The following is a 26,236-nucleotide window of genomic DNA, read 5'->3' as shown; positions in this document are numbered from 1 at the left end:
GACAAATTTCTATATTTTGGTTTGGTTTGGTTGACGAATTACGTAAATACATAAATACTTGTGAGGGTTGACCAAAGAGGCCGGGGGGAGGGGTTGGGAGTGGAGGGATAGAGTGGTGTATATATCTGTAGTAGTCCCATTCTTCCCTGGAAATAAAAATAATCCAGTCTGAACACCCCCCCCCCCCCCCCATTGCCACTGATTACAAATGCATTCAATGAAAAGTATCATGGACTCATTAACGAAAAAAAGAGTTTTACTGCACAATTAAAAGAACTTGGACTAATTTATTCCCTAAGACATTTCTTCTCCCAAGACATCATGCATTAATTAATAGACAGTCACAATATTAAGAATACTTTAGAAATTTGGATTATCATCCGAATACATGTGATAAAATCGCCAACACTGTGGGTCATCATAAAAACCCTCAAGGATAAGAACAAACTAGGAATGATATGATGCTTAGTATGGTGTGTGTGAATTAGAAATGAGAACCCCTGGAGAATCGACAGCTTCAAATGTTTGAAGCATCAATTTAATTACTTGGAATGGTTTCTCAAAACCTATTCAGAGAATATATTCTTACTATCTAGAGTACTCTCCCACTCTTACTAAATCTTCCCAATCCTTTCTCCTTCATACCAACCAACACTTTTTTCATACGCAAGGTTTTGTACCTTCCAATTTCCTGTACATGAATAGTAAAATATGAAAAAGAAATGAAAAGACAAGCATTAAATACTTAATACTAATTAAGAGAGCAGAGATGCAGATATCTTATTTGAATACACACCTTGGTACTGTACTCCCAGGTTTGTGCTGATACAGGGAGGAGGCGTGCTGCTGCCTCTGGCAGTTCTGAATGTTGCCAAGCACAAACACTATTTTAAACATTTACGCCTGGCACTGTTTTTGGTGATTAATTTAACAAATTTTACCATTACTAATATATGGGTGAATAATTGGCACACAAGTTAGCTCCAGAACAGGATAGAGATAGCACCATTCATCTTCTAAGCATACTTCATTTGCAAAAAGTTTACAAGGGGGATGGGAAAACCCCACCCCTTTCACCCCTCCCTGTGGGTAACACTACCACACAGATCCGCCTGACACTCAAATATTCCTTAAGAAATTTGCAGGATATTTTTGACAGCCTACAATTAATACTTCTTTAAATTCCTACCAAACCACAAATTCATAAACTCTTATTGATGATGTAGTTATTTGCAATTTCTGTTTCTGCCCATCTCAAACCTCTCTGCCCCTCCTTCATACACTGCAAAATATTTTGTAAAATGTCTACTATTTTGAAAGCTTCACAATAATCAATGCGTTAACATCAAGAAATGTGTTTCCTTCATCAATATGGATATCAGTGAACGTGGAGAAATGACAGACTCATTTCGTACAGTCTGTATGCAAGAGATGATTCTGTTGGACTGAGGTCAGTATATATGCCTCACTCTACCCCATATACTGGAAATGTCAGCCTTTGTGTGTGATACAGATGTTCTTTTCTTTTTCTCCTAAGACGTAAGGTTGTGTGTGGGGGGGGGGTGGTCACCAATCCACCCTCCTCTCTGGATCCACCCTTGAACACACAGCATTTATTTGGTACACTATAATGTACAATCCCTTAAAAAAGTGTTGGAAAATTTCGAGCAAGATTCATGTAGTGACCTTATGTCATCAAATAAATTAAATGATCAATTGTGGATAACATGTCACCACAGTGTCCTACAGCAGCTAGATTTGTTGTGTACAAGTGAGAGTGGAAGATACTTCTGCACCCTACCACCTTCCTGCTTCCACACCATAACCTTGCAATGAAATGCACAATATGTTTATTTTATTTAACATTAAAAAAAGATAAAATGAGCATTTAATTGAGTATTTGTGTCTATATACTTCTCATTTCTCAGTTTTTTTTGTATTGTAATCATACATTGTATCATGTACACTCCCCCATTTCCACACCCTTCTACCTTCCCACCCCTAATGTGTTAATACAATCTCACTCAATGTTATTAGAAAACCCACCACAAATGCTCTCAATGAATGTACCTGAATTCTCAAATTAACAGAAAGAGCTTTTCACATCAATTAAAATGAACATTTCAGAAATATAGTCACAATGAGATATGAGCAATGAGATATGCAACTCTGTGGAATGCCCTCTAGTTGTTATTATAGAGAACCTATGCTTTATGCTAGAAAAGTATGTTTTCAATCAATAAATGCATAGAGTAATAAAAACTCTCCATTTGAACTGCAGTTTGATATATGGCATTATGTGAAATCTTCAACATCTTGGCTCTGAAACAACTGGTCTAATCATTAGTTGGTCATCGCAGTAGTGCTCTATAGTCATAGATACTCCTCCACCAATGATCTCAGTGTCCCCACAACTGGTCCAAACATTAGGTGGTAGTCACAGTAATGCTCTAAAGTCATAGATGTTCCACCATTGATCTCATTGTCCCCACAACTGGTCCAAACATTAGGTGGTAGTCACAGGTTACATATCTTGTCTGTTCCCTTATCGCTTATTGATGGCAGTTTCTGGTGTAGATCTGGTTAATTCATGTACTGTATGACACTTCTGGCCTTTAAGTTGACATCATCTTCTCTTCATCACTGTATAGAAATCCAAGCTGAATTATGAGAAAAGAGAATAACCACTGACGTCAAATATAATATCTATGTTATGTACATATCTCATTTAACGATTGGCCTGTTAGTTTGATTTATTTCATATCTGGTGGTTATGGAGATCAGGGTTTGATAAAATCTAGTACTTTGAGTAAATTTAATAAATTATAAACAATGATCATGTTGGTCAGTTACCACAGCTTCACTGTAATTGCATTTGACAAAGGTTTCATAGTAAAGCTATTGTCACCAAACTCAATTACATTTAGTCATTCCACTATTAAATTTAAGAAATAAAACAGATGTTACCAAGCCTGAACATGCATGATAGCATCAAAAACGTCAAATATCCGGACTTAGTTTGACTCATGACCCCCAAAGAAAGACATTCAGTGTAAACAACAGGACACTGGTAAGTATTGGTTAATGGATAAAAGTGTAAAATGGCTGTGTCACATAAATTAGGTCAAGAACCTCTCATCACATTCGTTCTTTAATTGAGAGGACATCAGTGGATATTAACATTTGGTAAATACATGTACATACTGCACATCTCAAAAGGAAGATAATCATGGAAGTGATGAACTGGATATAAGATTATGTAACTTTGAAATTTTAGAGAATCACTTAAACTTTAGCTCTACTGATTTACAGTAGTTGTCGCAGATTTGGGAAGAAGAAACAATGTCTCAAAAGCGGAGTAAAACGTGCACAATGCATACCTGGCATAACATATGAAGATCACTATGCTTTCGTACTTGCTTGGATACAGCTGTTATATGTACACTGCAACAGTGTAGGATATGCAGAAAGAAACATCCCAGGCTGATACAGTTAATGATATCATGTAAGCATCTATACAGAACAAAATAACATATAACTTAGCAGTTGCATCAATATAAGTTTCTTATGTAATTTGGTATCAACTATTAAAATGTATACTAATGGCAAATCCCATGAAATATGACTGTTAACATTTAACTAATATATGATGACAAGATAATTTATTTCTATAATTAGACAGAGTACACTTCAAACACCAAGTACACACAAAGATAAGAGTGTCTCTTCCAAAATTAGCTTTTGATATGTGTAAGTTTCCAACTTCTGGGCTCTGCATGTCTTGCTAGTAAGCCAGCTATGAACTGCTGCAACTTTTGATTAACACTGTATCTTTCAAATATACACTTAATGTATTAAATGCTACTTTCTGTGATATATTGTTTGAAATTGAGGACAACATCACTTCCATGACCTCTCCTTCAAACTGAAACATCATACCAACCAACCTTCTTAGGCAGTTAGGAACAATTAAAAGATGCCTGCAGGAACTTCTGGCCATCCACTGAAAATGACAGTCTTCTACTCACGATTGTATTGAAACTGAAACTGAACTATGAAAACAGAGAAAAAAGGACAGTTTTGAAACAACATTTCACTCCATATCTTATTTTGTTGTCATCCTTCCCAGGTTTTGTTATCAGTTTGACTTGTCTTTATTTAGTGATAATTTGAGTTAATTACTAAGATGCAGTACATTGAGTAAAACTTATATAAGTATATTTAAGCACATATGATGGGTTAGTAGGTTCATCATATTAGCTCATTAAAGAGTCACAGTCATCATTTCACCCATTTTGGACGTAGGGTATACAGGTTTATTTATTAATGCATCTTTTACATTTGTCATGCCACTATTGTAAGTAAACCACGACGGCAATCCATGAAGTTGCAGATCTCATGTCCTCCACGCTTCCTCATATTTCTGATGTGGGATGAAGTAAGTTATCTCATCTCCCTATACATTTCATGTAGGGAGATGAGATAAAGACACAGAATAAATAAAACCATCACTGAACTGAGGATGTTAAATCAATTTTACCACATTATTTTGAAGAAAGACTTCAGTGAAGGCACCCAGAGCATCACTAATCTCCATGGAGTGATAGAAAATGTCACATAATTTACAAGAAGAATTTTTTTGATGAGAGCACAGTTGGAGATCTTCTGGAAAGGCATACCCAAGTGAAGATCTTGCAATAAGTAAGCTCCTGGTCAAGTAAAAGTATTTACCATCACATTGTTATTAAATCAATCTTAAAAAACAGTAAACCTTTTGACTTTAATTGTTGTATAAATTAATTAGACATTAGTTCTCATATAAACAGAGTAACAAAATGTATATATTACGTACCAGATAACTGAATGGATATCTTCTTTCCTGTCCTGCTGTGATATGACTGTAATGTGAACACATACACAGTCTAGGGCAGATGTTAACAACCATCATACAGATGATGATGGTAGAAGAGCATACCAAGAATATCTACAAAGAAAATAGGAAACATGCTAAGTATAGAAGGTGTGTTAATATAACTATTATCATGTACTGTAACTGGGGTCTACTTATATAGCGTAGTGACGTACTATCCAGTGTGAATCCTGACTGTTACATTTATACTAATTTCACGATTTTGAGATTGACTTATACAAACTACATGCTGCCATTCAAATGTCAAAAGTGACTGCATAAGAGGCCGATAACATAGCAACATACATGCAGACACTGATAATGTTAGAAAGAAAGCTGTTGCCATTTCCATTTTTAACTCACACATCTCCACTTTTACAATACAGAGAGTTCACCAAGTAAAGTAGTGAAATATGATATTTTTTGATTTCTCACACAAAGTTTTTACCTAATTTTAGGCATATATCACATACCATATGAGAGGCTGATGTACAGGTACAGTCACATGTTTTGGACTATCACTGACTTCTAATTGTCATCATGGTACTGTTGCTCTTCTTTTCTCATATCCAGTTATACTGACTCTATAAACTATGACAAAGCCAGTGTTATGTTCATATGAGCTGTACATATAACAAAGAGACAACATTGCACGCATATGGAATCAGCTACTATGATATGTAAATACAAATGAAGATTATTCACTTTAAATCGATGTAGCATATGTTATGAATATTATTAATAAAGCTGAAATGCATATTTAAAGACATTTTTTCTGCAAATGTTCAGAATGAAAAGCCAATGTCTTATATTTACATTGCTTTCTTAATAGTAAATAAAGTACATTATCTGCATGGTTTTCAGTGTTTTATAAATCAGTAACTTGACAGACGATTCTTTCAATATCACAGAATAGTTGGTTCAATAATATTTCATTAATTTTAAGGCAATTCAAGCACTCTCAGCTCACAGACCAAATATAGATTATGAGAATTTAAATGTTTAATGTACCTAACATTTCCAAACACCAGTTCTAACAGACTCTTTGATTTTTGTGGAGAATTCCACAAGTTGACTAATTGCCATACTCTTCCTACATGTAGTAAGCATATTTAGAATCCCTTCTTTCCGACAACCAGAATAGTCTGACTGGATATCGGAAATATCCTCCACACTGTAGTCACCTGCGAGATGCAAGATATGGCAATAGCACAAATATAAATATGTAGGGTTATTTCCTGTACTTACTTATAGAATGACCTCTGAAGTAGATAAAAATTTCAGAGAAATGTTTTTAAATTAGATCATACAGAAGTGTAAAACGATTGCCGTGTCATTGGAAAGTGGTAATAAAAGTTTGAATCCTTCCACACAACAGAAAGACTCATGAGTGTTATTTATTTAAGGAAACTGCAGTATGGATAACTGTTATTATAATAGTAACCTAATTATTTAATATTCAATAACAATTGTAAGGATACTTGCAGAACTTTGAGAGAAACCTGTTTTCCGACATTCAGCAAATAGCTGTACACTATACTATATTGTAATCCATTATGCAGTTTATTGACAAAATTAATACTAAAAAGAATCAGGATATTTGAATGTTTAAAGTACAATACATATTATAATTGCTGAGATCATATGAGAGTGAAAGAGTCTGAATGATGAACAAATATTGTTTAATATATTAAATGATCTCACTTACCAGGCATTAAAAGAACTTCTACAAAGTCACTGAATTTTGTTTGGCTCTGCTTATCACTCTATGACAGTGCCTTCAACTATGGAAAAAGAAATTGTAAAATTTAGATAAGAATTTTGAACTATAAAAATTGCCATTTATTTCTTGCTTGTATTTCAAATTCATGACTAATGTTTACAATTTGAGATTTCTCTTTACTAAAATTTGAGTTCTTTAAAATGTCTGTTGAGTTTTTAATGTAGCATGATAAGGCAGCAACTAAGTTCATCTTTTGCTGAATGATTTGAACAAAGAAACTGATTCTTCAATTGAATGAACATGATAAGTTCACTCACTGTACTGTCATATCATTAAAGTATACTATGATTAACATTATACATATACTCTTCAAATCTTTGTTACCACAAAATGGTTTGCAATTTTAATAAGCTGATCAACATTTACAGCTAATTCTTGATAGCTTTCCTTTCTAATATAGGGATGTTCCTATAGAAAGTTACTATTTATAGGAAGTAGCTTGTGAGACTCCCCTTAAAGATGGACACACCAATGTTTCAATAGTGAGACCAAATGAATATTCAAATATCTCATACTTCTATGCAAAATAGCTTTTACATTTACGTTAACTCCATTGCAGAATAAGTAGGTTTTTCACAAGTAAAAGTAAATTGTTCCTTCCACAGGCTAATATGTGTTTCATATTGTATTTGGCTATGGAATTTACAACTGTATAGTGTAAATACAAACCAAGAAATACATAATCCTCCTTACTGATCTCATGTTTTGTTGTCTTTGGCTTACCTGAAGTTGTTCCACATTGTTCCCTAATAAGAAGATAATCGGACAGGTCCTTTCGTTCAGCTGCTTGTAGAGCGTAACTCAGTGTTTTGTTTGTTGCTTGCTTCCCATGTTTCCGTTTCCATAGTAGCAACATCTGGTAAACCACTTCCTTTTGTCCCTTACTTTTGTTATCTGCCTCTATGTTTTCAAGCTTTGTCTCTTCAAGCTTTAGATTTCTTCCCACATCTTCCCATCCTTTGGAAAGTTTTCCTGACAGGTCCTGGAAATAACCAGAAAAACAAGATGTTTCATCGTTCTGATGCTATCTCATGATGCAGTTTGAAACTCAGTGGACGGTCAAAAAATAGAATACTTATGAGGCAGGTTCTCATATCATATACTTTAATGAAAATTAGTTGTGTACTAGACAGTAAAAAGGCTAATGTAATCGTTTCATTTTGCCCCACCAATTCATTAATATGCTTGACAAAAGCTATCATTATCCATGGAAACAGCAGCAAGTTTGTGTGAAAAGTGTGACTTTGACCCAAATAGACACAGAATAGACACAGCATTGCAGCACGTTTGTCACACAGGTGTTTACTGGAAAAAGAGTGGAAAACTCAGAAGAAGGGTTGACACAAGAATGCAGAAAATATTGCAGAATCTCATTACTACCGATGTGCTTGTAGTTTTATACTTTGATGTTTTTTAGAGTACCATTTAAGACAGTTATTTTAAAGGTATTTTAGGTGGAAGTTATTCAATGCATTTTGGTTGACACAGGTTTTCCACACAGAGCATATATTGTATAAATGAATACAAATATCACAGATTCATGCAGGAGCAAAATTGGGAAGATAATGCCATTAAAACATTAAAGTCGATACCAACAAACCTAACAAAGTTCCTCGCAAAACTTTAAACATGCTATGATTCCATTATTGTGTTATATGAGTTATGGCACAACAAGCAACATTCTTCTTTCAAGTGTACAATCCAAGCTCTCTAGACCGTTGCAGTTCCATGGTAAAATCAACCCTTTAATGCCGGGTACGGAATATATCTGTCACTTACAAGCTACCAATTCCACTGTCACATTAGCACAGTCTGTTACATTATTGTCCAGTTAAGAAAGTCAGTCGCTCCTGCAGCACTGCATGTGGTAATTGATATTACGTCAGATGCACAACTTCCTTCTTTGCACCTTTAATACTATGCTAAGATCAGCAACCATGTAACGTAGGTACTGCAAGACTGTGCTTGACATTTGAGTGTAAAATTATGTGCATGTTTCAGACATCAAAATAAGTTAAAATGCATCAAACTTGATGTCTGAAATGATTTTTGGCTACAAAAATTAGTAGCTCTCTCAAACAATGTCATGCACTAAATTTACAATGTGGCAGCAGAAGCAAAATAATTTAAATTATTTTTGTTGCCAGTAAGCGTCACAATATTTCAAGTACTCGGATGAATAGTAACATCAAATCCTGTGTACCATTTGCATAATTCAGCTATTTATTTTAACAATTTAAATTACAAAAACTATAAACACTTAGATGCCAAATATGAATGCTAATATTCATGTATGTGGCCACATTGATATTTTTTACAATATGCCTTGCCTACTCATTACAATGCATGAATTACTTCTAGGGAGCACATAGGGTAATACTTTATGAATACTTTCTGATATTGTGGGGATGTTTATAGATGTTATACATGTACATCACGCAACCTTAATATATCAAATATTACTTCAGTGATGTCTCATTGTTTGCATCAAGTCCCAAAGTGAAAAAAAGCAAGTTATCAGTCACAATTGTTTCAATTTAACAACCAGTCTGTATCAGTCAGTCAGCAATCACAGATTTAGAGTGATATTGGTCAAAAGTCATGAATGATACTTCGAAGTTCTCACTCACTAATACCTACCAGAACAGTTCCATTTGCTACTTCGCTATCTTTTGTCATTGCTTTAGCTCCTGCTGGGTTCCCTTCGGCTTCTCCTCTAATTGCCTGAGAAGGATTCTGTGAGTAAGAAATGGAAAAGGAGTTAAGAACCAGAAAGCTCATATGATTTGTATAGAACAAATGTATAGCTGGTTGATGGAACATTATTTTTTGTCACTGAGCACATATTCGTTATGCAATGTAAGGTAATTCTACAGCATTATTCTCTATTACTATGTAAATTCATTAAATCAGCTGACTATTGGCGCGAGTTATTATAAGAATGGTAAACAAAATGTAATTAATTACACACTGTTTGTAATAAATAATGAAATCACAGTCACGTTTAATAATGCTTGCACTTATTGCTCTTTCACCTGCAAGAATGTAATGGTCTGCAAATGAAGTCAAGCTTACAAAATATTTTTGAGACATAGTTATTCTTATACATAGTGTGAACATTATTTTGTATCACTAACTGTAAACATTTAATATTAACCCTATAATAAAAATAAATAATAATAATGAAAACCCTATATAAATAATTAACCCTATAATAATAATATTAAAATTATAAGTAGGTGGCAAATTGAAACGTTTTTTTATCTATTGGAACAATGGATTGACTGAGTCACACTCATTCAGATACCTCTCAACGGTGACAAAACAGCATTTGTTCTTTCACAACTTGAACTTTCTACCTCAGTCAACATTGTAATTTAAACTATATATATTTTGAAAGTACTAAACTTGTGAACGTTGAAAGTCTCTTGAAAATATTTCTTTGTAGTCATAGCAAAAAGTTGCTACTTGGTTAAATCAAGCTTGAACTCTGTCTTTTTCTTCTAATGTCTTGAAGTCCCTATCACAGGGCATCTTCTTTACAAACTGAAGCAGTCATTTTCCAAAAACGGCAAAATGATGAGCCAAATGAAATGAATAAACGTGTGTACACATGCTAGTTTGCTTCAGCATTTAATGCTTACGAACATGCAATGTAATAGACACTCATATCAAATTGCATTCAAATATAGTATTTGGGCATTTTATTCGCCCAATTGAGCTGCTGTAACAAATCAATTCTTCCATGAATTCATCACACAATTATGGGGATATTCAGAGAACAAACAATGTGAGACTTTATCTATCTTAGAACATATTCTACAATGTTGGCAAAATATCTCATCTAAAAATCATGTCCCTCATGTGAGATATGGTTGATAGTATGTCATCTATTTTGACCAGCTAACCTCATGTCATCATGCCTGATTTTCTGCAAAAGCTTTGCATTTTGCATGATCTAATCTTGTTGATTTATCCTTGAAATGTGATACCGTTGTATGTTTGCTTAGCAGTCTTCTGTGGGTTTATTATTTTCCCAGAAGGCAGCTCTGTTAATAATTTATTTAAGTATTTTAAGTCAAACAAATCATTTACAGCTCAATTATCATAATAACATCATTTGCTCTGCTGTTTCCAGATGAATCACAAATTATCATCACATTTGAAAATTCATATCCTCGTCATCAAAAATGCTATGAGGATGCTTTGTCCTGAAGATGAAGGACTTTTCTAGCACTTGTTTTGCAAGTTCAGCCACCAAAATATATGTTTAATCAATACAGGACAATTGTTATTAACTAGACATGTTAGGTGTAGGACAGTTATAGGAAATGGTTAACATAGGGAGTAATACAGCTGGAAAGTGTAGTACAAATATATAATGATGGTGTAACTACAAACATCACATCGGTTGACACCACATATCAAAGACATTTACACCATCTGGAAGATTAAGATTTGGGATTTCGCTGACTGGTAGCTTGTGTACATTTGGAATTTTATACTAGTCCTATGATGTTACTTTACTCCTCTTGATGTATTTGCATTGAAATACTTTGATTATTAATTTTTGTTGATTTCTTATTGATCATTTACGAAATTTAAAACACTTGAAAGTCTTTACATTACATTCTGTCACTGTTCTCCATTTGACTATAACTTACACAACCCACAAAGTTTAACAATACTTTTAGTGTCAGTTACCATAACACTATAAATACACACTGGATGACAACCAATGCCAATACAATGTTTGAAGTGTCAAAATTTACAATGAAATGAACAGTTCATTTGATCAACTGCTGCTGAGTAAGATATACTTCATGTTTGTAGTATCATCTCCTTTAAACAGCCCATGTAATTGGCTTTATGCTTTTTTTTTTCCTCACAATTCTCAAGCTCAAAGCAAAATTGTAATTAACCATCTATCTGATTCTGTCTTCATAGTATATATCCATACCATTTCTCTGCATGGCAAGTTTTCAAATTAACGAGGCTTTTTTCTTTAGCAATTTGTTCATTTCATTCAAAAATTGTTTCTGTTATCTTTACTTTCTATTTTTCCAACACTTCTACTCACATACAAGTTGATGGTCAAACAATGATCATATTGTTTTCCACCTTAGCTTATCCATCCCATTTTTCTCACATTCAGGTTAAACACACAGAGTAATGCAAGAGGCAGAGCATAGTTATGTTTAAGTGCACCATTGTCTGACAAACCATTAGTCAGCAAGTTTATATTAAATACAAGATGTTACAGACTTATAATTACTTATTTTGATTTATAAAAAAATTCTTAACATTTTTCTTTATTGTTGTTTGCTGCATAGTTTATATGCTGCATCCATTTTCATCTTCAGTAATCCTTTCACCTCCTACGTCATTTTATTTCACTGCCCATTGTAATAATTGTACCCCATTCATTGTCCAGTGTCCCAAACAGCTTGATAAATCTGTGAGTATGTAAAAAATGTCTGTTTGATCTGTTTTCTTTGTGTCTGCGTCTGAAGATCCTTCAGATGCTCTAAATTTGATGTACTTATTATTTAAGAAATTATATGAAAAATTATATCTACATAGTCCACTTCTTATGTGTGATGGTACTTAAGAAGATAATTTTGATATGTATGTATGATCTGGACAATCCATAAACTCCCAACAGGTCTTATTACAATGTAGAACATTTCAAAAGTGAGTCATGATCATTAACTTACCTTTCCTTTGCTTGGAACATCGCTGCTTTTGTCTTCTTGTTGTTCCACTGTTTTATTTGTTTCGTCTTTTGTTGATGGAGAAAAGTGACATAAAAATTTATATGAAATAACCACAAAAAATGTTATGGAAGACATTATATCATCAACTGTACCAATCTTCCCATGCTATATACACCAGCCCAACGAGAAAAAAAGTCTCAAAAGACTAGTTTTGTACTGACGTTTTCAAAAGGTGACTGAACCTTTAGTGAGTACACTTTAAGGCCAGCCTCCATAGTTTGTTCCAAAACTGGTCAATAAGGATACAGGTATATTATTGTGAAGTTAGTAAAAATTAATGAAAGGAAAGGGCTTGTAGGCGATCAGGGAAAAGAACGTCAAGAAAACTGAGGATGAATAACCTTCATTTATCAGCAGAATTCCAGCCGTGAATATGTATGCCTGCTTCAATTGTGGATACAGATGATTGTATGTACTTCAGCACTTGTTCTAGAGTTACAGGGATTTCTTTGACACTAACAAAGAAAACCTTATTAATTACAATTTTAAGTTTTAAAATGATTGTTCCTATTAATACCAGAAACTCACCAGAGATTGGTTTCAGTGATGATGATTTTGCTGACATCTTCCCCGGTACTCTAAATTCCATCTAATGAAGATTTCATTCAGACAAGAAAAGACAAAAATACATATGGTGGAAAATCATACAAACCAGATAGAAACTATATCATGAACCAGAAATCCCAGAGAATTTGCGATGCCTTGTTATAATTTTCTTTTTATTTAATGAGTTTGGTGATGTAGGTCAACTCGATAAAATTTAATCAGAATTAGAACATCACAAAATTCAAGCTCCATTTGCCATTACATCAACATATTTTTATAATCACATATCACCAAAGGATCTTACAATATACAACAAAATGACACAAATCCAGACCAAACAGCTTTCTGATGTTGGATACAAAGTCAGAGGGATGTTTTATATAATAAGATATATTTTCCTGTTGAGCTTTAGAATAAATTAGATCCATCATTAGCCCTTTAAGAACTGTTAATAAGGAAGAAAGCTCATGGCATTATATTATTCATTGTGAAATATTTTGATAGTTTACAACTTTCCTTAAAAAAAACTCCTAGCATATATTGCAGAGAATTAGGTAAAATACTGCAGACAGCAAAGATAACATGTGTGACAAGACATAGGTTGTGAAAGTCCCACAATACAAGAGCATCAATTCTCTGATATATATTTCATCTTCTGACCACTATAGGGTGTTCCAGATTGATTGAAACCTTTGTAGAATATTGTGCCTCATCACAAAATGAGTGGCAACCAAGAAGTCATTATAAAGGAGTATGAACATACTAAGTATAACACTCATCAATGGTGAATTTCATGAGTAAAATTTTTACACAGTTTATAAATTTTGACCATTGCTGACATTAATATGACATTTGATCCCTGCCAAAACTACTACAAGGATAGTACTCATGAAGGGTTCCTACCTACTGTACCAAGTATGAGATCCACTGACACTGTTAATAATATTGGCCAATGGTGACCTTAAATATTCTTTACCTAATTGTATAACAAACAGCCAAGAATTCACTAGAAACATCTACAAACCAAGCATGATATTCAGCAAAGCTACAATTATTAAGTAAGGTTGGTTTGAAATTTTGCATTCTTCAGTTCTCCATTGACAAACATACTAAAATAAAGCATTTAGATGACCTCTGACCACCACAATCATGAAAACAGCCAACACCTTTCCCAGAGAAATCTTGATGCAATGCTACCACGATGGTTAATTATGTTTTAGCAGGCATATCTCATACACGCACACACACACATAAGAATCACATATACGTGTTTGCACTTTGTTAAGGAATAAACCAGGAAGCCAAGAGGCTTAGATATTCCATGCCACATTTACAGTGTATCAGTATATTTACTGACTTCCGTGCACAGACAGTTTTTATACTTAATAGGCTGGATCCACATACCAAGTGTGAAGTTCATCCAAGTTTTACTTTTTGAGCTAATATTGTCACCATGAGTGACATTTGAATACTCAGTATGGTTGAGCCACATACCATGTGTAAAGTTCGTCAAAGCTATCTTTTGACTTTTGAAGTTATCAAAATTACAATTATTTGAGATTCGACATTTACTGACCCCAATTGAAATTTCCAAATAACTAAAGCAACCAAGAACTTACTGAGGGGCACCCACATACCAACTATGTGATTCGACTGGCCAGATTAATTGAGTCTGCTTGTTTACATCGACAGATTTTGCCTCCCGTTGACCTAACTTGACCTTTGACCTCTACCAAAGCTGCTTTATGGAGCACCTAACACCCTAGTATGACATTTATCAATGCTATTGATGTCCAGTAAGTTTGTTTACAATGTTTCCATATTTTGTCCAAAGGTAAACTCAAATTAAATTTGACATTGCAAATAAACTAAAGCAGCCAAGAGCTTTGTAACGATTATCAACATACAGAGTTTGAAGTTTGTGGACCACACGCTTGGTGAGTTGTGTTTACAAACTTGTTTTCTAATAAATTAGCTACATCCAAGGATATTTCCCTTTAAAGGAAGTTATCAGTCACGACTCTTTCAATTTAGGAACCAGTCTGTATCAGTCAGAAATCACAGACTTAGAGATATATTGGTCAAAAGTCATGAATTATACTTGGAAGTTCTCACTCACTAATACTTACCTGCAAAGTTTCATCTGTTACTTCTTCGCTATCTATAGTCATCGCTTCAGCTCCTGCTGGGTTCCCTCCAGCTTCTCCTCTAATTGCTTGATGGGATGGCAAAGAAGGATCCTGTGAGAAAGAAATTGCAAAGGAGTTGAGAACCAGAAAGCTGATATGATTCATATCTAGGGCGAATGTTTAAGCTGGTTGATGGAACTTTATTTTTGTATAGTATGTCACTGATTATGTAGTCATTATGCAATGTAAAGGAATTTTAAGCATAATTTTGTATTACTATGTAGATTCATTACACATAAACCAACTGATCCTGGGCATGATTTCTTAATAGAATGGCAAACAGAATTTCATTAATTACACAGTTTGTTATTAATAATGAAATCACAATCACCTTTGATGATGCTTGCACTGATTTTTCTTTTACCCGCAAGAGTGTAATGGTCCGCAACTGAAGTCTAGCTTACAAAGACAGGCAGGCTTATGTGTGCATAAAAGCTCCTGAGTTGCAGTGAAATGTTAACTATTTTTGAGACAGTTATTCCCATACTTAGTGTGAACATTATTTTGTATCACTAACTGTGAACATTTAATATTAAACCAGTATAAGTAGGTGGTAATGTGAAATTTGTCGTTATCTGTTGGAAAAATGGACTCACTGAGACACACTCATTCAGAGACCTCACAACAGTGACAAAACAGCAGTTGACATTAACCACTTGAATGTGTACCTCAGTCATTATTGTTATTTTAAACTATATATATCAAATTGAAGAAGTAATCTTCAAAAGGGCGAAGTTATGAGCCAAATCAGACCTATAAACGTGCGTACACATGCTAGTTTGCTTCCTCATTAAATGTTTACGAACAAGCTGTGTAATAGACACACATATCAACATGCATTCTAATAGTATTTGGGCATTTTCTTCGCCCAATTGAGGTACTGTAAAACATCAATTCTTCCATGAATTCATCACACAATTATGGGGATATTCAGAGGACAAACAATGTGAAACTTTATCTATCTATAAACATATTCTAAAATGTTGGTAAAATATCTCATCTCAAAATCATGTCCCTCACTTGAGATATGGTTGATAGTATGTCATCTATTTTGACCAGCTGACCTCATGTCATCATGCCTGATTTTCTGCAAAAGCTTTGCATTTTGCATGATCTAATCTTGTTGATTTATCCTTGAAATGTGATACCGTTGTGATGTTTACTTAGCAGTCTTCTGTGGGTTTATTATTTTCCCAGAAGGCAGCTCTGTTAATAATTTATTTAAGTATTTTAAGTCAAACAAATCATTTACAGCTCAATTATCATAATAACATCATTTGCTCTGCTGTTTCCAGATGAATCACAAATTATCATCACATTTGAAAATTCATATCCTCGTCATCAAAAATGCTATGAGGATGCTTTGTCCTGAAGATGAAGGACTTTTCTAGCACTTGTTTTGCAAGTTCAGCCACCAAAATATATGTTTAATCAATACAGGACAATTGTTATTAACTAGACATGTTAGGTGTAGGACAGTTATAGGAAATGGTTAACATAGGGAGTAATACAGCTGGAAAGTGTAGTACAAATATATAATGATGGTGTAACTACAAACATCACATCGGTTGACACCACATATCAAAGACATTTACACCATCTGGAAGATTAAGATTTGGGATTTCGCTGACTGGTAGCTTGTGTACATTTGGAATTTTATACTAGTCATGTAATGTTACTTTACTCCTCTTGATGTATTTGCATTGAAATACTTTGATTATTAATTTTTGTTGATTTCTTATTGATCATTTACGAAATTTAAAACACTTGAAAGTCTTTACATTACATTCTGTCACTGTTCTCCATTTGACTATAACTTACACAACCCACATAGTTTAACAATACTTTTAGTGTCAGTTACCATAACACTATAAATAAACACTGGATGACAACCAATGCCAATACAATGTTTGAAGTGTCAAAATTTACAATGAAATGAACAGTTCATTTGATCAACTGCTGCTGAGTAAGATATACTTCATGTTTGTAGTATCATCTCCTTTAAACAGCCCATGTAATTGGCTTAATGCTTTTTTTTTCCCTCACAATTCTCAAGCTCACAGCAAAATTGTAATTAACCATCTATCTGATTCTGTCTTCATAGTATATCCATACCATTTCTCTGCAAGACAAGTTTTCAAATTAACGAGGCTTTTTTCTTTAGCAATTTGTTCATTTCATTCAAAAATTGTTTCTGTTATCTTTACTTTCTATTTTTCCAACACTTCTACTCACATACAAGTTGATGGTCAAACAATGATCATATTGTTTTCCACCTTAGCTTATCCATCCCATTTTTCTCACATTCAGGTTAAACACACAGAGTAATGCAAGAGGCAGAGCATAGTTATGTTTAAGTGCACCATTGTCTGACAAACCATTAGTCAGCAAGTTTATATTGAACACAAGATGTTACAGACTTATAATTACTTATTTCATTTATAAAAAAAATTCTTAACATTTTTCTTTATTGTAGTTTACTGCATAGTTTATATGCTGCATCCATTTTCATCTTCAGTAATCCTTTCACCTCCAACGTCATTTTATTTCACTGCCCATTGTAATAATTGTACCCCATTCGTTGTCCAGTGTCCAAAACAGCCTTATAAATCTCTGAGTATGTGAAAAATGTCTGTTTGATCTCTTTTCCTCCCTTTTCCTTTACGTCTGCGTCTGAAGATCATTCATATGGTTTAATGTACTTATGATTTAGAAATTATAAGAAAAATTATATCTACAAGGTTCACTACTTATGTGTGATGGTACTTTAGAAGATAATTTTGATATGTATATATGATCTTGACAATCCATAAATTCCAAACAGGCCTTATTACATTGTAAAACATTTCAACAGTGAGTCATGATTCTTAACTTACCTTTCCTTTGCTTGAAACATCGTTGCGTGTGTCTTCTTGTTGTTCCACTGTTTTATTTGTTTTGTCTTTTGTTGATGGAGAAAAGTGACATAAACATTTATATGAATTAACCACAAAAACAGTTATGGAAGACATTATATCATCAACTGTACCAATCTTTCATCATACATGCAATATATCAAACATCATAAGCCAGCCCAACGAAAACACAATCTCAAAGACTAGTTTTGTCCTGACGTTTTCAAATGTTGATTGATCCTGTAGTAAGTTTTCTTTAAGGCCAGCCTCCATAGTTTGCTCCAAGACTGGTCAATAAAGTTACAAATATATTATTGTGCAGTTAGTAAAATGTAATGAAAGGAAAGGGCTTGTAGGACCATCTGTGCAAAGAACGTCAATAACAATACTGAGGATGAAGAACCTTCACTCATCAGCAGAAATCCAGTAATGAGTGAAGAATTAAATATGTATGTCAGCTTAAAGTGTGATTACAGGCTATTGTATGTACTTCAGCACTTATTCTAGAGTTACACGGATTGCTTTGACAATAACAAAGAAATCCTCGTTAATTAAACATTTTAAGTTCTTCAATGATTGTTCCTATTAATATCAGAAACTCACCAGAGATTGGTTTCAGTGATGATGAATTTGCTGACATCCTCCCGGGTAATCTAAATTCCATCTAAATGAAGATTTCATCAGACAAGAAAAGACAAAAATACTCATGGTGGAAAATCATGCAAACTTGATAAATACTATATCATGAACCAGAAATCCCAGAGAATTTGCGATGCCTTGTTATATATTTTTTTATTTAATGAGTTTGCTGATGTAGGTCAATTCAACAAAACTTAATCAAGACTAGAAGATCACAAATTTACCATTCCATCAAAATATTTTTATAATCACTTATCACCAAAGGATGTTACAATCTACAACAAAGTAACCCCAAATCCAGACCAAACAGCTTTCAGATGTTGGCTAAAAAGTCAGATGGATGTTTTATAATAAGGGATATTTTCCTGTTTAGCTTTAGAATACATTTGATCCATCGTAAGCCCTTTAACAACTGTTATTAAGGAAGGAAGCTCATGGCATTATATTATTCATTGTGAAATATTTTGATATTTTACAACTTTCCTTTAAAGAAAACTTCTACCATATACCCCAAATGATTAGGTAAAATACTGCAGACAGCAAAGATAACATGTGTGACAAGACATAGGTTGTGAAAGTCCCCCAATACAAGAGCATCAATTTTCTGATATATATTTCATCTTCTGACTACTGTACACAGTGTTCCAAATTATTTGAGACCTATGTACAATATTGTACCTCATCACAAAATGAGTGGCAACCAAGAAGTCACTATCAAGGAGTATAAACATACTAAGTATGACACTAATCAAGAGTAGTTTACAAGCTAACCCTGGCTGAAGATCATACTGCATGTACTTAAGCTGATCTGTGATAGCCACCTAAAACAGCCAAGAGATTCCACTACATATGGGAAGTCAAATCAGAATATGTTTCACATCTTCACTGAGACCTGACCTTTAGAATGTTTGTATGGACTGACTTCTGAAAACCTTAAATGATTTTTCAGCAATACCAAATTGCAGAGCAATTTTACTTATCATTTGGGTAATGTACCATGCATATATTATCTCTTTTAAAGGTAAAGTTCTCAAGATACAGTACCTTTGATATTTTGCCATTTGGTCCTCAGCTGACCCCAAATGACCTTTGACCTCCACCAAAATGATTGGGTTTTTGTACTCACAAGATGAAAGATACATGCTAAATATGTTTCACATCTTCACTGAGACCTGACATTTAGAATGTTTGTATGGACTGACTTCTGAAAACCTTAAATGATTTTTCACCAATACCAAATTGCAGAGCAATTTTACTTATCATTTGGGTAATGTACCATGCATATGTTATCTCTTTTAAAGGTAAAGTTCTCAAGATACAGTACTTTTGATATTTTGCCATTTGGTCCTCAGCTGACCCCAAATGACCTTTGACCTCCACCAAAATAATAGGGTTCTTGTACTCACAAGATGAAAGATACATGCTAAATATGTTTCACATCTTCACTGAGACCTGACATTTAGAATGTTTGTATGGACTGACTTCTGAAAACCTTAAATGATTTTTCACCAATACCAAATTGCAGAGCAATTTTACTTATCATTTGGGTAATGTACCATGCATATGTTATCTCTTTTAAGGGTAAAGTTCTCAAGATACAGTACTTTTGATATTTTGCCATTTGGTCCTCAGCTGACCCCAAATGACCTTTGACCTCCACCAAAATAGTAGGGTTCTTGTACTCACAAGATGAAAAATACATGCTAAATATGAGAGCTAATAAAGTTTCCCATCTGGAGATATTGTGTTTGCAAGGATTTCACGTTTTGACCCTGATGACCTTAAATGAATTGTGACCAACTCCAAATTATCTAAAAATGTTACACAACAAACAGATATCCTACCACGCATACCAAACCTCCTTCGTTGTTCAGGTTCTGCAGAATTGAGTTTTTCACATTTTGCCCTCTGCTAACCCCAAATGACATTTGTTCTCCACTAAAAACAATACAGTTTTTGTACTAATTATGGGGAAGATACATGCACAATATGAGAACTGTAAAAGTTACCTATCTTGAAAAATCATGTTTACAAGTTAGGGTGTCATATACACACACGCACACAAACAATGCAAACACAGGTACACGCCAGCACGATTGCAAAGTTACTGAGCCTTCGACATCATAACCAAATTTCATTACTTCAAAATTTCTCCCAACTAACTGTGATAGAGGCCTGAACCTTGACGGGAGGGGCAGAGGCAAAGGATTATATAATGGAAGGGGATGCTGCCCTGGCATAGCATACAGAAATCACACAGCTTATTGTATATCAAGACAATGCAGAAATGTCCTAAAATGCAGTAAAATGGCTAAATATTTGATGCAGGATATAATATAGAATCCCTAAAGAAATCAACTTATCATGTTAGTGAAATAAATATTTCATTCTCGCTCTAGTACAAGATGGTATAGATAAGACAGTAGGTGACAAATACATGTGCAGTGTACACTTGTCAGAGCACAATATCATAGTTTGAAAAATGCGTTCAAGGTGTTTGCCAATGAGAAACTTGCTTACTGGCATAGATGCTAAGTCAATAGCCAAAATTAAGCCAAATCTTTCTTCCGTGTTGAATTGCTAGATGCAAGTCATAGCACAAGAAAGTTAATTATTCTTGATAAGAGTGTGAACTTGGTAAAAGGTGATTATAGGAATTGGCAGAGTAGAAAAGAACTTGTTTTCTAGGACAAGGCAATATCCAGAATAGCAGAAATATTGATTTAAGTCAGTATGTGGGATTTTAGTTAGTAATGCAGGTGTGCAAGAGGGAAAGGAAGTTCTGGTGAGGGGGGGGGGGGATCGGGCGGGAGACATGCACAGTCTATCAATTGCATAATTGCATTGTGCATTTCCAACGAAGTGGAATAATTATGGGATAGAATGAATAGTGTATGATGGTAGGAGACAATATTAAGGGAAATACTGAAAGCGAAGTTTGTAATAGTTAAGAGAGAAGAGAGGACCGATTAAGTTTGAGATGGTTGGGCACGAGATGATAATTATCTTCTTATACTAGCTTCACCAGTATTAGATAACCCGTATTAATTTAATTTAAAGTTAAGTGAACACCTGAAGCTATTTACCTATGGAGTTTTTATACTATAATTGGAAGTTTAGTGAACACCTGTAGCTTGTTTTACACATAGATGTTTTAGTTTAGTAAACACCTGGAACTGTTTTATACATGGAGATTTCATATTTAATAAAAGTTTTCTAATCAACCGAAGCTGTACCCATGGAGGCAGACCTATATCTCATCCTGCGCTAATATCTGGCAACCCAATTAATTGTTGAACCGCCCGTTGTGCTCTTTTTCTATTGTGATGGAACTGTAAATCCCCATTTAAATTATACGTCCTTGTTTGGCCCGTTAGAGAATGAGACACCCCAAGAGGTTATTTTCCACGAGTTAAAGCCATTCAGAGAGCCACCATACCCCAGAGACATCCTCAACTAAGTGAACCACCCTAGAAGGTTTCCAAGGATACAATTTCATTTTCAAATGTATATGGTTCACCCGTGCCACAATTGTCTTTTTATTTCGTTGGGACTGTTAAGTAGTTTGTTTCCAATAAGTTCAGTGGATTCCGTATAGCTCTGAGCAGATCTGTAAGTTACACCCATTTATATCATTTTACACTTTTCTTTAAGTTTAAGTGACCCCATTGTTTTTAATACAAGATCCATGTGCATAGTAAACCCACTATTTTGCCTGCAAATGTTGATTTTTGTGTTCCGCCTTTTTAGGTTGTCCCTATGATGTCAGATTTAACCGGTCCTACCCTCATGGGAAGGTGCCACTTGTAATTTTCCCTAACCTAAAAATATATTTATGCCTGGTCATTGCTTTTGTGGCCGGCTATATATGCACAAGACAATGGTTGAAACTGTGTAAAGTTCTGATTAGTACTTAATTTATTGCATGTTATCTCCAAAAGTTGACTTATGAACCAACATTGTGCCGGTTGTATCCTTCTTGTGCACCAGTTGCAAACATGTGTGTCAGCTGTAAACATTGCAAATTACATGCATTGCATTGCATTATGGAACATTTCAAAAGTGGGTCATCATGATTGTTAACTTACGTTTCTTTTGCTTGGGACATCGTTGCCTTTGTCTTCTTGTTGTTCCACTGTTGTATTTTTTGCTTCTTTTGTTGATGGAGAAAAGTGACATAAACATTTATATGAATTAACCACAAGAAAGTTAAGAAAGACATTATTTCATCAACTGAACCAATCTTTTATCATTCATGCAATATATGAAACATCATAAACCAGCCCAACAACAAAGTAGTCTCATAAGATTAGTTTTGTCCTAACATTTTCAAAAGTTGACTGATCCTTTAAGTGAGAATACTTAAGACCAGCCTCCATAGGTTTTTACATTTTTGAGCAGTTAGTAACATTTATTGAAAGGACACATCTTGTAGGACAAAGAATATCAATATTAAACAATACTGAGGATGAAGAACCTTCATTTTTCAGCAGAAATCCAGCCGTGACTATGTATGCCTGTTGTAACTGTGGGTACATATGATTGTATGTACTTCAGCACTTATTCTAGAGTTACAGAAATTTCTCTGACAACAACAAAGAAACCCTTGCTAATTAGACATTTTAAATTTCGAAATGATATTCCTATGATATTGATACCAGAAACTCACCAGAGATTGGTTTCAGTGATGATGATTTTTCTGACATCCTCCCAGGTAATCTAAATTCCATCTAATGAAGATTTCATTCAGACAAGAAAAGACAAAAATACATATGGTGAAAAATCATACAAACCTGAAAAAACTACATCATGAACCAGAAATCCCAAAGAATTTGCAATGCCTTGTTATATTGTTTTTTATTTAACGGCCTTGTTGATGTGGGTCAACTCAATAAAAATTTAATCAGAACTAGAAGATCAGAAATTCAAGCCTCATTACTATTACATCAGAAATATTTCTATAATCACTTATCACTGAAGGATCTTACAATATACAACAAAGTGACTCAAAATCCAGACCAAACAGGTTTGGATGTTGGCTAAACAGTCAGATGGATGTTTTATATAATTAGAGATATTTTCCTGTTGAGCTTTAGAATAAATTAGATCCATCATAAGCCCTTAACAACGGTTATTAATGAAGGAAGCTCATGGCTTTAAAATAATTCATTTGAGATTTTGACACCCCAATTGAAATTTCCCAATAACAAAAGCAGCCTGAGGGGCACCCACATAAACTATATGACCCATCAAGCTAGAGTATTTCAAACTGCTGTTTAAGTTGTCAGATTTTGCCTCTGTTGACCTCACATGACCTTTTACCTCTACCAAAGCTGCTTTATGGCGCACCATCCACCCAAGTATGACATTCACCAATGGTAATCATGTCCAGTATTTACAATGTTTTCAAATTTTGGCCACTGGTGACCTCAAATGACATTACAAAAAAACTGAAGCAGCCAAGAGCTTACTATCAGTTATCAGTTCATAGGCCACATGCTTAGTGAGTTATTGTGTTTACAAGACAGGGTGTCACATATGCACATACACCCACACAGACTTGTTTCTAATGTATTAGCAACATCCAAGGTCATTTCCCTTTATTCAAACCCTTGTCTGGACAACGGATGACTATTGTCCACTATTGGTTGACTACTACTGACACAAATTTATTTTCCCATGTCACCACTTCCGAGGCCGAGACATGTACATACACGCCATCACCACGTCATAGCTAGGTTCCTTTTGCCTTGACGAAAGAATCAAGAATAGAGCTTAACTCAAAAAGGGGTTTTGCCGGTTAAGCAAAGGAATGTTAAAGACGGTCATATGAAATAAATAACAATTAAAAAACAAAAAAAGATAATACATCTCACCATCCATTCTCCAGTTGTCACATTTAATGTGAAAATGATGTTTCCAATGATCCATTCAACTGAAATGAGTATAAGTAGATAACAATAAGACCCTCAGCCACTCTCACATGGAATATTTTATTGAACACATTTTTGTATTGGTTGCCATATTTCTGATTTGAGGATAAAAAGAACACAACTTGTAGTTACTGTGGTAAAGTGAAATTTTGCCTGTTTGACTCTGCATGGGTGAACTCTGTCATATCCTCTTCTTTCTCATTTCCTACAAACTGGATGTTGAGCAGTGGACTACCTTATTTTCATAGCCTCTCTACAACTGTGGTTTTAGTGTACATGTGCTACAGAACTTAGTCCAGTGGTTTATTGACTATCTTGTAAGATGTTGAAGGATCATTTTCTTAGTGTTTTTGAGTATTTAGTAGTTAATTAAGTGAGTTAGTTGTAAACACACTACATAGGGTACCGCTGCTCTTGCTTCAAATTCAGTAGATCAGTCACCAGTTGGGTCATGCTGTTTTGTTCACTGCTGACCAAGGTTTTAAGCATAGAGGATCTATGACATCAAGCTTTGCTAATAACATTAACCAATTGAAGAAAGATATTTTCTGGGGTTGATGGTTATAATAGTAAGAAAATTTTTGAATAATTTTTAATCCAGATTTAGGCCATTTTTACCTGTCATTTATTTGGCTAGATTTGAGTGGAAACGCTCAATTACGGTCAGGCCATGTGTTCTGTTAACAAGGTTTAAGCTTGGCATATATGCAATTAGTGTTTGTACCTAAAGTGTTCTGCAAATGCCTAACGTTACAGTTACGCTGTGAAGGTAATATGAATTATTCTAGACCAGTTCCATATACTGTTAGGTTACTGTTCCTGCAATTGTATGGGATGATTATGTATTTTACCGAATGATTTACACTTTATTTCCACCTAGAGTGATATGAAGTTGTAGTTAATGGCATGTGAGTATTATATTGTAAGCTATGATACAGAGCATTGCATATATGTTTATTTCTGTGTTTTTTTTCTGAGTGTATAGTAGGAGTATATTGTATTTTTAATTTGCTACTGTCATTTGCAATTTGACAGACAAGACTGGTAGATACATTTGAGTTAAAGTTAGCCCATACTTGTTCAGTGCTCTGGTCACTGCATGTTTTACTGGCCAGGATTCAAGAGGGGGTATGCTACGGCATAGCACTTTAAATATTTCTTTAATTGTAAGTAATGGTATTTCATTGGTGATTTAATATAAGCATGGTACTGAGCTATGTTGTAAGCACCTTTTCCAAGCTATGTTACATAAGCTAGGTTCTGTAAGTTAATCAGCTGTAATATGTTGTCATACTGTGTTGTTCGATCTTCGGGAGTGAAAGCAGGATAGCGCGCCGTTTTGTGGTTCATAATTCATTCTTGTTTTCCTGAATTATTTCATTGTCTTTTAAGGTAATATGTTAATTTTAATCCTATATAGAAACAGCTTCCATTGATGTCGATGGTTTTAGGTATGCTAGCTTTCACCTTTAATTAATACTGAGCCGGTGAGTTACAAAGTTGTAAAACTCAAAATTTCAAGAGGAAAGTTAAAGGGACATTTTACCATTCTTGTAATTTGCATAG

At 34.3% G+C, this 26,236-nt stretch overlaps 1 protein-coding gene across 2 annotated transcripts in view; it reads right to left on the bottom strand.

Moving 5' to 3' along the window:
- Positions 1–269: 269 nt before the first annotated feature.
- Positions 270–26,236, bottom strand: part of LOC139977177 (uncharacterized) — a 53,198-nt gene continuing 27,231 nt past the window's right edge. For both annotated transcript variants that reach the window (XM_071986410.1, XM_071986409.1), the window contains exons 9-25: positions 24,614–24,672; positions 23,407–23,467; positions 22,826–22,890; positions 18,702–18,762; positions 18,081–18,145; positions 15,145–15,255; positions 12,998–13,058; positions 12,410–12,474; positions 9,333–9,428; positions 7,416–7,674; positions 6,618–6,693; positions 5,921–6,093; positions 5,383–5,532; positions 4,853–4,984; positions 3,948–4,052; positions 3,381–3,513; positions 270–2,660 (exon numbers count right to left, since the gene is read on the bottom strand). In XM_071986410.1, the coding sequence (XP_071842511.1) occupies positions 6,671–6,693; positions 7,416–7,674; positions 9,333–9,428; positions 12,410–12,474; positions 12,998–13,058; positions 15,145–15,255; positions 18,081–18,145; positions 18,702–18,762; positions 22,826–22,890; positions 23,407–23,467; positions 24,614–24,672 (926 nt within the window). In that variant the 3' untranslated portion in view covers positions 270–2,660; positions 3,381–3,513; positions 3,948–4,052; ... (2 more) ...; positions 5,921–6,093; positions 6,618–6,670. The remainder of the gene's footprint in view (positions 2,661–3,380; positions 3,514–3,947; positions 4,053–4,852; positions 4,985–5,382; positions 5,533–5,920; positions 6,094–6,617; positions 6,694–7,415; positions 7,675–9,332; positions 9,429–12,409; positions 12,475–12,997; positions 13,059–15,144; positions 15,256–18,080; positions 18,146–18,701; positions 18,763–22,825; positions 22,891–23,406; positions 23,468–24,613; positions 24,673–26,236) is intronic.

Source organism: Apostichopus japonicus, chromosome 12, assembly GCF_037975245.1.
Source record: "Apostichopus japonicus isolate 1M-3 chromosome 12, ASM3797524v1, whole genome shotgun sequence".
Lineage (NCBI taxonomy): Eukaryota > Metazoa > Echinodermata > Holothuroidea > Aspidochirotida > Stichopodidae > Apostichopus > Apostichopus japonicus.
Note: the sequence above shows the minus strand (reverse complement) of the source record. Positions and strands in the feature narration are given on the sequence as shown.